This window comes from Cyprinus carpio, chromosome B3 (assembly GCF_018340385.1).
Source record: "Cyprinus carpio isolate SPL01 chromosome B3, ASM1834038v1, whole genome shotgun sequence".
Classification (NCBI taxonomy): Eukaryota; Metazoa; Chordata; class Actinopteri; order Cypriniformes; family Cyprinidae; genus Cyprinus; species Cyprinus carpio.
The window spans coordinates 8880215-8895167 of record NC_056599.1 but is presented as its reverse complement, the minus strand read 5'-3'; the positions used below and the strand labels follow the sequence as shown (position 1 = coordinate 8895167).

General features: G+C 37.7%; 1 protein-coding gene and 4 long non-coding RNA genes across 7 annotated transcripts; 3 read left to right on the top strand and 2 right to left on the bottom strand.

The window, feature by feature from the left end:
* Nucleotides 1–730: 730 nt before the first annotated feature.
* Nucleotides 731–4201, bottom strand: LOC122136770 (oocyte zinc finger protein XlCOF6-like). The gene is made up of 3 exons (XM_042721357.1): nucleotides 3204–4201; nucleotides 813–1050; nucleotides 731–740 (listed from the first exon to the last, which is right to left on the bottom strand). Exons 1-3 carry the CDS (start codon nucleotides 3271–3273, stop codon nucleotides 731–733), a joined length of 318 nt encoding a protein of 105 aa, XP_042577291.1. The 5' UTR covers nucleotides 3274–4201.
* A 4029-nt stretch (nucleotides 4202–8230) lies between these two features.
* Nucleotides 8231–9103, bottom strand: LOC109069736. Its single transcript, XR_006154151.1, has 2 exons — nucleotides 9022–9103; nucleotides 8231–8313 (listed from the first exon to the last, which is right to left on the bottom strand). It is a non-coding gene; the product is annotated as an uncharacterized LOC109069736 (long non-coding RNA).
* On the top strand, nucleotides 8677–9807 carry LOC109092505. Of its 3 annotated transcripts, XR_006154150.1 has the most exons (4): nucleotides 8677–8703; nucleotides 9027–9091; nucleotides 9434–9596; nucleotides 9671–9702. It is a non-coding gene; the product is annotated as an uncharacterized LOC109092505 (long non-coding RNA). The 3 variants fall into 3 exon arrangements; XR_006154149.1 differs by having other exon boundaries at nucleotides 9434–9807; XR_002018255.2 differs by lacking the exon at nucleotides 9434–9596 and having other exon boundaries at nucleotides 9671–9695.
* Nucleotides 9808–9811: 4 nt separating this feature from the next.
* Nucleotides 9812–10675, top strand: LOC109102036. Its single transcript, XR_006154146.1, has 4 exons — nucleotides 9812–9856; nucleotides 9976–10135; nucleotides 10240–10331; nucleotides 10611–10675. It is a non-coding gene; the product is annotated as an uncharacterized LOC109102036 (long non-coding RNA).
* Nucleotides 10676–10773: 98 nt separating this feature from the next.
* On the top strand, nucleotides 10774–11526 carry LOC122136464. The gene is made up of 3 exons (XR_006154148.1): nucleotides 10774–10819; nucleotides 10926–11019; nucleotides 11334–11526. It is a non-coding gene; the product is annotated as an uncharacterized LOC122136464 (long non-coding RNA).
* The last annotated feature ends 3427 nt before the right edge of the window (nucleotides 11527–14953 follow it).

Genomic DNA, 14953 nt, shown 5'->3' with positions numbered 1-14953 from the left:
AATGCATTCAGAACAACAGTTTGAACTTGTAAAAATCTTCTTTCTTTCATAAAAGCTTAAACTAAAAAAAAATTATACATACACATTATAAGAGAACTTGAACATAAAATTGTTATACAACAGTGAAACTATCAGATCTTGTCCATCTTTGAGTTGATCTGAATCTCACAGATGAAACTGTTGATTCTGAACTTTATTTACTGTGAAAACTTTAGATGTTGTTTCTTTGTCCTGTATCTCACACTGGCTGGTTAGGACAGAATTTATTACTCAATGCATTAGAGTGTCACGTTTGGCGAGGTTGAAACCTAAGATTTGAAAGTGCTGGATCTATGATCTACTTACTGTGTTTGTTTTTCGTATGCTTACATAAAGTTGATGAATGACGGAAACTCGTCCCACATGCAGGCAGTGCAGTGATACGGTTACTCTCCAGTGTGGATCCTCTCGTGTGATTTCAGAGTTTCTTTCAGTGATTGAATTTCTTGTCGCAGTGTGAACACAGTAAAGGGTTTTCTCTCCAGTGTGGATCTTCTCGTGCCGTTTCAAATGTGGAGCTGTAATAAAGGTCTTCTCACACTCAAAGCACATGTGATCTCTCACACCAATATGTTTCTTCTGATGTAGTTTTAAATTCTTCAGCCAGTGAAAAACTCTTGCCACATGAGGAACATGAATGTGGTTTCTCCTTTGAATGAACTTTCATGTGCTCCTTCAGGACTGAAGCACATTAAAATAATCTCCCACACCAATCACATAAATTCAGCATATCCCCAGAATCTCTTCCCGCACTGATCAGAAGGGTCACTGTGTGTGTGAATCCCTTCCCGCACTGATCACATGTGAATGGTTTCTCTCCAGTGTGGATCCTCATGTGAACACTGAGATTCTGTTTGCATGTGAAACTCTTTCCACACTGAGTGCAGGTGAAACTTTTCTTGTCTCTTCTTTTCAGTAAAGAAACTCTTTCAGTCTGCGAGTGAGTTTTTTCTCTAGTTGTTCCATGATGATGCTTCTGCTCTTCACTCTCCTCATTCTCCTCCATCAGACCTGAGAAGAAAGTAAAAAATTACAAATACAAATACTTTGAAAGGTTACACGTTTGACTGTACGCATACGCTAGCGTATGTGGTGTTTTGTAGTTTAACCCATAAGGTGGCAGTATATTACTTAAGTGTACAGGTGCTACTTAGTATTCTCTAAGAAGAAGCCATAGAGTCCTGTAAAAATGTAGCATGTGTTGAATAAAGAGTTAAGGGGATTTACTTGTGCAGTTACTGAGTACTAGAGGACTCAACACATTGGCGACGATGGTTTTCGTGCCTACATCTGCTCCTTTTCTACCATGCAGCGGAGAGCTTGCGATTCCTTTTGTTACTTGCCGGAAAATGTTCAAGAAATATTTGCTGGCATTAATGCTACAGAGGGCTACTGGCCTGATGCAAGAAAGCATGCTGTATTCCTACACAGCTTGGGTACCGAAGGCCAGCGGCTGTTTTACACCCTGCCTGATACGGGAACTACATTTGTACATGCAATGAAAGCGCTAGAGGATCATTTCATGCTGAAAGTTATACTAATATGGAGAGCGAAATGCTGCGGGACCAGCTGGTCGAGCGATCGTATGCCCCAGCAGTATGAGAAAAAGAGCATGACGCGTTCTGACGTAGCGAAACCTGTTGCTGATACTACACAGAAAGTAAATTGCATGTCTTATCAATGCAGAGCTAAAAATCACCTTGCTAATGCTGCGGCAAGGCAAGTTTATTTATATAGCACATTTCGTACACAATGGTAATTCAAAGTGCTTGAAGGCAAGGCAAGGCAAGTTTATTTATATAGCACATTTCGTACACAATGGTAATTCAAAGTGCTTTACATAAAAGAAAGTAAAATAATCACGAAAGAAAAAAAAATAATAATCACAAAAATAAAACAAGGAATTTAAAATGATTTAAAAATTGACTTAAAAAGAAATTAAGATAGTTAAAAATAGAAATTGATTTTGCATAAAATACAGTGCAATCAGTTCGGGGACATCGCACAGTGCTCATTCAATAAATGCACAGCTTTGAGTTGGAGTTTTGAGTCAAGATTTAAAAGTGGCTAATGTTTTAGCACAGCTGATCTATTCTGGAAGCTGATTCCAACTGCGGGCGGCATAGTAACTAAAAGCAGACTCCCCTTGTTTTTGTGTGAACACCTTGGTATTTCTAAATGACCTCGATCCTAATGATCTGAGTGCTTTGTTAGGTTTATATTCAGTGAACATATGTAAAGTATGCCGTTCTTCGAGAGGATGTTAGGGAAGTAGTCCCTGACGCTGTTGTTCTCTTGACTGATGCTGTGAATACTCTGCAGACAAACTTTTATGCAGTGTTCGTGTTACAACATCAAATGGACTTTCAGTTGAGACTGAATTAGTCGTGGACACTGGCTCTTTTTTGCCATAAATGTTGCCTGAAGCAGTGTACAAATTACATTTTTCCCACTGCTCACTCATGGCTCCTAAAGTGAAACTAGTCACATACTTGAAAGAGGATATTCCGGTTGTTACGTCCTTCCTATACTTACGCTGATAATAGGAGTGAGCACGTATCTAACGCGTGCAAAAACAGAGTCCATGCATACTTTATATGCAGTCTTTATTTTGTGTAAGTGAATAAACAAAGCCTCAATCTTTGACTCTCCTTCACACCTTTTCATAAAAAATTAGTCTTCACAAAGATTACATTTACACATTTAGCAGACGCTTTTATCCAATGCGACTTACAACAGTGCATTCAGGCTATACATCTTTTTTTTTATCAGTATTTGTGTTCCCTGGGAATTGAACCCACAACCTTTTGCGCTGCTAACGCAATGCTCTACCACTGAGCCACAGGAACTCTAAAGTTAATATCTTATACACAGCACATCTCCACATACTGCACAATCCACATTCTTGCTTTTCCACTAAGGCCTTTGCTGTAAGTTTAACTGGCCTTTTTTGCCTTTCAGATTCGTTAGCATTACAAAACTGTTGTTTCGTCACAGCGGATTCCTCCGCATTCACACACTGTTCATCCATATTACCACAATATCACATCAACCATACAGTTCAAAGAAATATTTAACTTTTGGCAACCAATGCATTGGATTAACGATAGTTTTGTGTGCACACATAGTAAATGGCCACTATTGTAATTGTTGCAACAATGTACCTTTTAATCCAGTGCCGATTAACAATCCAACAGGAACAGCAAACAGAGTCCGATATCCACTTAAATCCATAGCCAACTGAGCTAAAAACGCTTGTTCAACGAAGAGCCGTCTCTGAAGTGAAATCCATGTAAAGTTATGCTCACAGTCCACCGGAAGCAAGGTTTTTGACTTAATGTTTCGTCTTTCCTATAAGCCGTTGTCGCTGATAACAGGAGTGAGCACATATTTAACGTGTGTAAAAACAGAGTCCATGCATACTGACGTAGATCCAAGCAGAGTGTCTTCATTTTGTGTAAGTGAATAAACAAAGCCTCAATCTTTGTCTCTCCTTCATTTGTGGTCATAAACATGTAGGCTACACAAAGTAAATATCTTATACACAGCACATCTCCACATACTGCAAAATCCACATTCTTGCAAGTTACCCTTTAGCACGGTCAAAAACCGTGTGCTTCCCCATTATCAACGTCACCTGGCTCTTTACACAGGTGCTCTAATTATACCATGGTTTAGCGCCACACAGTGGACAACAATATTTCTACAATACAGAAAATGGCTCCTAGATGTTTACATGCAGATGTCTCACTGAATGATAAGGTAACACCTGCATGTCTTGACATCGTTAAAGGTGGCTCTGCTTTAATGGGACATTTAAGGGAAGTGAGAGGCACCCGAGTGTCACGTCAGACCATTCGAAACATCAGCTAGACGACCTGCAAGGGTACCTGACCACACCACCAGGCACAGGAGTCAACATCAGGGAGCATTTGTGCTGGACGAGGAACCAGTGGGCCTCAGTGCTGTTCTCTGATGAAAGTCGATTCACCTTGAGCAGGAATGATGGCCGCCAACGCTGTTGGAGACATCAAGGAGACTACTATGCATCAGCCACTGTTGTCTGGTGTTACAGTCTGGGCAGGTGTGTCTAGTCAATAAAGAACTGCCCTACACCTTATGAATGGTACTGTGACAAACCAGTACTACCTGAATAAGATCATTAATCCAGTCATTATGCCTCTGCATGAGCAACACAGGCCTGATTTCATCTTCAAGGATGACAATGGTCCAGCTCATCGAGGTCGCATCATCAAGGAACGGCTGCTGGAGGCTGGGGTGCTTCAAACTGAGTGGCCTGTACTTACTCCAGACCTGAATCCCATAGAAAACCTATGAGATCAGTGGAGTCGTGGTGTAGAGGGTTGTAACCCTGCACCCCAGAACCTCAATGACCTAAGGGCAGCCCTTCAAGACAAGTGCATCAGCAGACAGGCTCAGTGCCCTTACAAAAATAACCTACAGGAATCCTGCAGGATTTTCATTTTTTTCTGCAGGTATCCTGCAGGAATTATAAAATCCTGCAGGATTTTTCACTTGTACTGCACATCAGTCCTGCAGGAATTATAAAATCCTGCAGGATTTTTAAAAAAAATCTGCAGGAATTATACAGTCCTGCAGGATTTTTCCCTTGTGTTGCATGTTTCTGTTGTACTGAAGGGTTCATTCTAGAACATGTAGGAATGTCCTACACATACTGCTGCACATACTGCGCTGTACAGCACAAGTGAAAAATCATACAGGAATTTAAAAAAAAAAATCTTGCAGGACTGCCGTGCACCTCACGCAGAAACAAAATGTTTGCTTACATTTACAGAGTTTTCCCTGTAAATGAAAAATAAATAAGTCAAAAAAATAAATATAAAAAACCCCTACAGGTTTTTGGATTCAGGATAGGTTATGTCTAGACTAGAGAATAAAACTCTGATAGTTGCTGTAGTTTTATTCATACAATTTTTATTTAATTAGATTCAAGTACATTTCATGGAACTATTTTGGATATATTATGCTCTGGCTGTTGGCAGCAATGAGACAAAACAATGAGTCTTAACAAGTAAATTAAAAAAAAAATAAGAGTAAGAATAAATAGGCAATTATAAAAAAAAAAAAAAACATTTCTCTAAATCATTTAAAAATTATACATTTCTGCAAACATCCACGACATGTCAACATTCAAGAGATATGAGTCTGTATACTGTACATTTTTACCTTTTATAACATGAAGATGCAGCTATTTTGTTTTTAATCCAACTCCCCTCTATTTGGTTGGATGCAAAAAAAAAATATTGCAAGACCTGGTAGGTCCTTGAGGTAGACACAGGTTGAATGTATGTCTGTGCATTTGATAAGTTCAACTGAGTCAACCCCTCTTTCTTTTAAAATGCTTTTTGCTGTTATCCTTGATTCTCTGTCTTTGCTGATGTCATTACTTGTTGTTTTCATAACATCAGTGAAGGCATGACCCTCTCCTTGCGCATTGCCTACGTCTATAAATGATCGTACTAATGCTATAGACCCATGTTTGGTTTGAACTGCATGGTTGATTCTTTTAGATAAAGATTTAGCTCCTTTTGAATGAATTCGCTTGCCATTAACCACAGCCCTAGAATAAAAACTGAAAGGCTTTATTTGCACTAAAACCTGACTCTTGAAGGATATGAGACTCTCTTGGGGTTGGCTGTCGTACATGTGGGCATCCAAGAAACATCACGCTAGAACTACCAATACACTTTGTCACAATACTGGTGCCTCCCAACATTTTTTCAACAAAGCTTTTGCTTTGCTGTGTTTGTTCATCATTGAATACAGCAGCAATGAGTCGTGGAACATTTTGGTAAAGGTTAAACATGTTAACAATTTGTTCTGCTACAGCTTGTGTGCCATGAAAGAGTTTCTGAAGGTGTCCATTCTGGGACTCATATAAGAATGCACTGTGACTCCATAAAGGACCCCAATTTTTCACAGATGCTGCTGCATGTACCAAGTATGTGGACATTATAAGACACATGACACTTTCCATACTGAGACTCAAAACGGCCCACAAATGCTTTTAAAAGGCCATCAGCTTTGTCAATGTCGTGGGGGGAAATTGAATCTTGAAGGAGAATGTATGTAGCCTGTACTAGAAGTAGTAAAATGGTCAAGATATTGTCTGGGTAAAATGCCGAACAAACAGGGAAGGCTGTAAAATAAGAGAAAGTGTCTGTATTCCGAAGCTTTCCAATATTTACGCAAAGAAATTGAGCGGGGTGGTCTTGTTATACTTGTAGGTGGTTTAATGGCAAGTAACCTTTTTTCAATTTGCTCGTTTTCCCTCTTCCAATGTACCAAGGCTCTGTATGGTATTTGGAGTCAAACCATATGGTAGTCTGCTGGCGAAAAAACACCAAGTAATATGCCATGCATGTAATCATATGCAAATCCAGAAACCATATTAAAAAACATCAGCAGCATTAGAGGAGATGGACCTTTTACACCATTTATGCATGTTCCAGAACCAACAGCTTGCTGAGCATCTTCAGTGTGTTTTCTGTGTGATCTCAGCTCTGGCCCTGTTGACTGCAAAGGATACACCCTTGTAAACCCATTACCCTTATCTACAACTTCACCCTTTTGATAACACCAGTTACAACCATGCTCTCCATTAAATTGCTTGACATTCTGTACAGCACAACGAGCCACTGAATCACAAATGCAAAGCAAACTGTATACATGGACTACTGCTTTTTCACCTTTCCACTGACAAGGTAACCCTTGGTTTTCAAGACTACGCAATTCATCAACAAATGATTGCAGAAACGAATTCGCCAATTTTGGTTCATTTAGTGCATCAATCAATTTGTACATAGTGCCATCAAATATGTCTTCAACATTTTGTGAGTTGCGCTTTGTCCTTGACCATTTGTAATTCAAAGACTGACAAAAAATCTGTATCTTGAAATTTACATCTTAATTGATCTGAAATAGATAACTTGATAAAGACAGAGCCAGATTTGATTAAGTTTTCCATGTCCCCTGGGGTACCATTGCATGAAGCACAATGGTAGGGGATTTCACTACCAAAGAAATATTGGCAGGATGGGCAAATATACTGGACTTCAAAAGTGTCACAGTGAAAGGATTTCATGAACTTGTATAAGCTATCTGGAACACCATTGGTTGAATCAGGACAGTGGAGATTGATAAGATCTAACAAGTCACTCAAAGCCACTTTGGATGTTGTATGCCTGAGGCTGTAGGCAAGTATGCACAGCAGAGATTCTTCATTCTTCTTCTGTGCTTCCCTCACAAACTGCACTGTGGTTTCTGACAATCTAGAAAGTTAATATTGCACTAATTACAAGCTGACACATAAAGAAGTGTGAGCTTTAGAAAAAGCATGAGGCTATAGACTTAGATACATATTCTAAACTTTATTCTCACATGAGTCTGTGGAAAGTTCTCATCAGCTGTGCTAAAAACATCACCCTCGTCATCAGCAGAAAAGCCTTCCTGTCAGAAATTGTGCATTTATTGCACATTAAAACAAAATCCATATGAACAACGATATTTACAAATGTATGCAAAAAGCATTGGATTAAAAAAAATATCAGAAATTCATTCTCACATCAGCATCTGAAAAGTTTCCATCAGCATCGCTGACGACCTCATTCTCTTCATCAGTAGAAAAGTTTCCCTGTGAGACATGTACAGGTACTTGGACCACTAGTTTTATGCATGTACTTAAATTTTGTAAATGTTCTGGCTGATAAAGGATCAAAGAATTGCCAACCTTATGACAACAAGGAAGCACAATTCTAAAGAAGATTAACTTTGAAAAATAAAAAAGCCTATTCTCACATGAGGATCAGGGCAGTTCCTGTCAGATTTGCTGATATTGTCACCACTGTCATCATTGGAAATGTTTTCCTATAAGTATGAAATTATAAACATACAGGAGCATGTTAGACATGGTTTCTTGACTACAACAAATGGCCATGAATTTATCACTGAAAATGTTTTTTAGGCCAACATTAAAACCTGAATTACTTCAACTATATCGGGAATAAGCCATGTCTTGTATTATCTTCTCTTTTTTGCTCCTGAAGAAGAAAAAAGAGCAGATTTCTTGCTTATTTGATTAATGTAAGTCAATATGTAATTGTACAATAAGAAACAAATTGCTTAAAATACAGTTATTTGCATTCAGCAACCTATTATATTCTGTGTCCATCGCCTTTTTGTAGCTGCGGGAACAGGTGCCTCTTCATTTAAGTACACTTTATACTCCATATCCTTCAAAAAGAAACACGTCAGTGTTATTTCTTTGTAAATATAATAAAGAATATGTTTTTTGCATTACCCGAATAGCTTAATCCAAATGAGAACATTTCCTAAAAATGACTACAATAACGAATCTGGGTATTTGACAAAGTTGACTGGAATTAATTGGAAGACATCTTTTATTTTAGAAGGCAATTTTTTTAAAGAAAAGAAAAGTTTGGTCGTAAAAGTCTTAGTGTTGTCTTTCACCCTGAAAAAGAAGCTCGTGTAATTTACATAAAGAACCGGTAAATTAATCTTTTCACTGAGGTGACGTGTTTCATTGACGCCCACTTGCTTCGCGTAACCGATTCACGTGACATCATTGCATCATTGCATCAACTGTCACTTTGTATCGTGAAGGTAAGTCCGCCTTTTATTATATAATTATATCGTTATAATGCTTTAAATTACTGTTTTGTTATAAATTTCTAAAATAATGTGTATTTGTAACACTAAAACATATGAAGATGTTTTTCTTTTCTTTCTTTTTTTTTTGCTGTCGATGATACATTATAGGCCAATGTATTATATTATAGCCTATAACTACCATATACCGCCTACATCAAAACTTTTTTTAATAAATGACTATAAAAGTAAGCCTCAACTATTGCTAACAAAAAACATTACTTTTTTTTTTTTTTTTTGCTAATAATTGATATCATTGTACCTTTTTGTTACCTTAGATTAGAAATAAATGATCTGCACCGGACGAGACCGTGAGTCGCTGGCTGGCCTGGTTGCGTTAAAGGTAACACTGTTGTCATGGATACAATCAGCTGTAACCAACAGATGAATGTGAATGATGAGACTTTAGAGTTTTGTACACCTTTGGATTAATAATTATATATACATATATATATATATATATACATACATACATACACACATTCACATCAGAATTTTAGGAAAATAAAATAATAAAAACAAAAATAAACAGAATTTTAGGAAAATAAAAAAACAAAAACAAAATCATATATATACATATATATTATTATATATTATTATTATTATTATTAATGAATAAATGTATTCATGTTCGTTCAATTGTATGTATGTAAATACGTATGTATGTAATTATTTATTTATTTAGAAAATGAGCAAAACATGGGTTCTGGTGGAATGGAGGGAGGAGCCTCCCACCTATGATATTGTCCCTAAAAAGGACATACTAAAAAAAAGGTTTGAACCTGGAGATGTTGTGGATGTGGCTTATGAAGAGGAAAGTTCCCCAGCCACAGTTATAGATATTGATGGTAAAAGTTCAGCAAACAAGACTTAATCATGATATAGAAGATATGTATTTCCTACTTTATTTTTGTCCCTTCAGAGAGCAAAGATACCCTCAGGAGGAGAATGTTTAGGCTAGAGGGGAAAAAAAAAAAACCAGCCATGTTTGCAAAATGATGCAAAAAGAGTAGCAAAGATAAAAAAAAACGTACACTCCAACTCATTCCCCATCTCACTCCAAAAAACGTCCTCATCATCTGATCAAGAGCCTCCAGTCAAACATCAAGTAATACCTACATATTTTAAATGGCTACTCTTATTTTTCATTATGCTTATTTAAATCACAAATATTAATGACACAGATATGACACTAATGACACTAATATTGTGTGTGTCCAACTTTAGGTCATCCACCGAAAGGACAGTATGTTAATGCAAGAGATTAACAGCATGTAGAGTCAAGCTGGAGAGCATTCAAGCCGAGAAACTCAACTTGAGAGAGAAATTCTCAAATTAAAAAAAGAAAATGAGAATCTAAGAGCACTTAATATAGCTCTGCAACAAGGTATTCTTTTTTTTCTTCATGTATTTCTGTCTATCCATCTATATATTAATTTATCAGTCAGTGTGGTTGTCTGTTAGTAATCAATTTATTTTGTATTTTTTAAGAAATTCTTCCAATGCTCAAGTGCAGCATGAACCAGCACACTCTTGTTGCTCAACAACCACAAGATTCAAGTCAGAAGAATCCCCCTGAAAAGGTGAATACAAATATATTAGTTTGTTTATATAGCCTATATTCACGTAAAGTGTTGTGCAGAAGTCGTAGAAGGCATGTTAACTTCTTCATGTTTCATTTTACTTTTGTAACAAAAATACACATTTGGTATGATCACTCCCTTGACTATAAAACAGCTGGCACACTAAACCAAAATATATCACTTTTTTGTTGAAGAATCTACAAGCCTAACACTTTTGCACAGTATGTAGTCAAAGTTATATGCTTTTAGATACATGTCCCTAACTTTTTTTCTTGACAGACACAGGGGCTAGGAATTAGTTCAGCTGTCCTGACAAGTTGTGGACGGGGGGGCACATCATGTTCCTGCCATGGTGAAAGATCTGGCAGTGGCAGTGTTTGGGAGAGAGACACTGGCCACACATGGGCTGTCTGGAAGGGCTGGCAATGCTAACACAGGCACTATGGCAAAGCCAGCTCTTGACCAGGACAAAGTTGTGCTGATCCTAGGTGAGAAAAATGTCCTGCTTTTTTCTTTACGCAAACATGATTTTGCAGTTATAGTGCAAAATTGTAATAATGTTATCACATATGATAAGTGGAATTGCATTTACAGACACAGTACAAAAAAAGTTCCCTGATGTTCCAAAAAAGTTCATCAGGGCAGCACTAAGAGAAAAGTTAAATGATGAGCACAAGTTACGAGTAAGGTAATAATTTGTCATACACACAACATACTCGCTCATGCTCTCTCTCTCTCTCAATCTCTCTCTCTCTCTCTCTCTCACCTCACACACCCTCATGCTCTCTCACACACAAACACATACTCATGCTCTCCCCTCATCCCCCCCACACACACACACACACACACACACACACACACGTTAATGATCTCTCTCTCTCTCTCTCTCTCACACACACACACACACAAACACGCTCATGCTCTCTCTCTCTCTCTAACACACACACACACACACACACACACACACAATTTTTAAATTTCTCTTTTTTTCTTGTTTTTCAGGAAAACAGTGTAGAGGCTTCATTTGGCTGTGAATTGGTCTCTGCTTCGCTCTGCTCTTACAGTTTCAATAAATACAATAAATAATTTGTGAAAATACATTGTTTGTTGTGAAGTTATTCCCCCTGCATTAATCCTACAGAAGACATAAGAAGACCTGTATAATTGCATATATATCCACAACAGTCCTGCAGGAACTTTGAATTTTATATTTTAAAACCCTGCAGGGATATAATTCCTGCAGGTATTCCTTCATAAAATTCCTGCAGGTATTCCTCCAGGAAAATGAGCTGAAAATCCTGTAGGAAATCCTGTAGGAAATCTGCATAATATTCCTATGCTATTTGAAAACTTTGTCGACAACTGTTCTAATATTTTGTACTACCGTAAATATGAAATAAATAGGTGGACAATGGCAATCATGGAAAATTCGTTGTACCTCGTTAACTGCTCGTTACTGATCTTAAATCTATTCATAGAACGGACTTCATAAATATAACGTTAGGCGAGCAAACACAGCTAGTTAAGTTAAGGTTAGCTTCCGAAAATTGCACCGTGCCAGACAAATCACCCACCCCCATTCAACACAACAACTGCAAAAAAACACACCCTCACAAAACATGCAACCCAACATATTGGTATTTAGGAGTAGGTGTGGGGGAGGGGTTAGGATTAGGGGTGGGGTTGGGATTAGGCAATCAGGTAGCGACTTCAACGAGTATGCAGAACACAACACCTGAACAAACTTTTCAGGAACTTTTCAGGATCGTAGCCGAGCCATTTCTCAGGGTAAGTGTGTTCGTCAGTCGGCTTCCCGTCCATGAAATGATATGAACACACATAAGGGCGCTTGGGTGGGCGCTTCAGCCGCTGTCTCAGGTGCTCCTCTTCTTTAGGTGGTGGGTGTCAATTGTAAAGTGCACCACAACACTCCGACCGCTTCGCATTGTGTTCGTAACATCGTTGCTGCAATTGTTTTTTTTTAATACAATTTTTATGCAGCCCCTAACTGAGCATATAATACTTGATATATTTGCGTTCTGTTATCTAGCCACCAGCTTAGGTACGTCAGGTCCTTCAGCCGGAAGTAAGATGACAAAACCAACGCAATGGCGGCACCGTTGTTGCCATGGAAAATAATTTCTGTGCTGAATTCAGAGCTTCTCACTGGATCTCGCAGCACTGCTGCATCTGTGCAGTAACAGTGTCACCAAATCAACTTTGTCTCTCGAGTAAAGCTGTTCTGAGCTCGAACAAGTTTGTTTGTGTGTCGCGTTCCGAGCTGATAAAACTCAGCGCGGTTTAGTTTTCGCTTTTCGTTTCGTTTGTCGTTTGTTGTTTCTCAAATGCAACAGAAATAACAGAGCTTATGATTCGCGATCGCTCACAGAAATTAGTCTATGTTATGTACTATAATTAGTGATGTCACATGAGGATGCTGGGACGGTGCCTTTCAATGCTGCGCTGTTAACAGTTTTTACTGAGTTACGTTAAATACTTAAAAAATGTAATAAGTGATGTAATGAGGTATAAAGATGGAAATTTAATGATTTGTTTTGTAAATCTCTCTTTTTTTCTTATCTAATTCACAGCCTGAAGATCATGTTCACTTTACTCTCACTCAGTGTTATTAATTACTGCTACATGATGACAGTTTTCTGTATGTCCATTTACATCTTTTTACCTTAAAAACAAAAAACAAAAAAAAACAAAAAAACACCAAATTTGTGTGTATGAAATATCCAGGAGCTGGAGCTTATCCCAGCAACCACAGGCCAGAAGATTGAAAATGACCCTGAAGAGGAGACCAGTCTGTCACAGAGATGACACACACAATATTGATCAAATAAAATCATCCTCTAGTCCCTGATTAACTATACCTGCATGTTTATATGTTTATATACTTGTCTATTCAGTAAATATCTGGATATGAACAGCCATATTCTCAGACTAGAGGCTAGATGTACAATTGATATTATATTGTCATATATTAGCACACTGACACAGATTGCTCCAAATGTGTCTCAGTGAGTCGAGTCTAGAGAAAGTCAAGTACACTACTGCAGAAATGCAGAAGATATTTAGTAAATATCATAGTAGAAATATCAAAAATGTACCCTTGTATAGTCAAACAATGCTTTTAATAATACAAAACAGAAGTTTTTCAAAAGAAGTCTTTACACGTCTCTTCTGAGCAAATTCAGTTGTGACAAAAAGTTATAGTTCATGTATAGTTCAGATGAGAAACTGTGAGAGGAAAACACTTCTGTAAAAATATTATTTGCAGTCTTTTCCACAATTTTTTTTTTTTTTTTTTTTAATGTTATCCAATGCTGTTTTAAAGGGGTTTCAGTTAAATATTACTTTATCAATCAGTCATTTTTTAATATAACTGACTACCTTTGCCAGACTGACCTCTTTTTTTTCTTTTCTTTTCTTTTTCTTCTCTTTTTTTTCTTTTCTTTTCTTTTTCTTTTCTTTTCTTTTCTTTTCTCTTTCTTTCTTCATTGTGGCACAATCTGGAGAAGTACCTGGCTGACAGAGGTTTGATTTTTCTGAGCACTTATGTTTGTCTTTAAACAGTTTGTTGTATCAATAAACACTGGGAAATTACTACAAATGTGTGCATTAATTACACCTTTTATTTATTTATTTTTTAAAAAAAACTAAAAGCAGTGTGTGAAAAGCATCCATATGGGAAAACAAACTTATTACATTAATGTACATTATTCGGTACTAATACAAATAGTATTTTTTTTGCTGTGCTCTGCTACAGAACATTAGAAAAATAACAATTTAATAATAATTAGCTACAAAAATGAAAGTAGGCTACTGTTTTAGCTGTACAAGAAGAATGAGCTAATATTCATGTAAACATTGTTTTGCTTTAAATTGCGCATGCGTCAGCCCGCGTTTTTGAGTGAGTGTGGGCGACGCTGGATCCTCTCTCTGGCTGCCATCGAACAGCAGAAGTGAAGGTAAGCTATTTACATAGGAGTGCTGTATATATAGATTTTTAATTATGAGATATTACACTTCACTTCTATTCGGCTTTCGTTTGTTTAACATGCCATTACTTGAAATTAAAGTTTGAATCTGTCGCTGGCGTCACCATGGCCCGGGACACATCCAGCCACGTCGGACAACATCGGACCGTCGGTCAGGCAACTTGGTTTATTGTGTTCCACGCGTCGGTTTGATGTGTTTCAAATAAACAAATTGACCCCCGACGAAAGCAGACGTGCTGTTGCTAGGCTGAGAACGCGTTGACACGCAACGGCACGTCTGCTTTCGTCGCTGCTAGTTCTTTGCCATCGGTTTTGTTGTGTCCCGGGCTTTCACCGTCTGCACAACTGCCGGTAAGTTGAAATGCCATCGTGGTGTGCCTTTTACAAGATTAGTCAGCATGCATGACTGTGTGTGACCGCTGGTTTTAAGGTTAGAAACTAGTCAAAGCCAGGTCAAGGCCGTATGGTGACCCTTAAACACTTCATTTGCACATAAGAGTAAGTGTAATGGGTTGATTTTATTTATGTTGTCATATCAAATATGTGTGCACTTTTCAAGTAGATATTGAAACAATGACTTAACAGCTGTATGGCCAGGAATCCTGTCTTATTTAT

Coding starts and splice junctions, on each gene's coding strand:
- LOC122136770 (XM_042721357.1), bottom strand. CDS start 3,273: ATGGATTTAAGTGGATATCGGACTCTGTTTGCTGTTCCTGTTGGATTG. Junction 1,051..3,203: donor AATCGGCACTGGATTAAAAG/GTACATTGTTGC, acceptor CTTTCTTCTCAG/GTCTGATGGAGGAGAATGAG.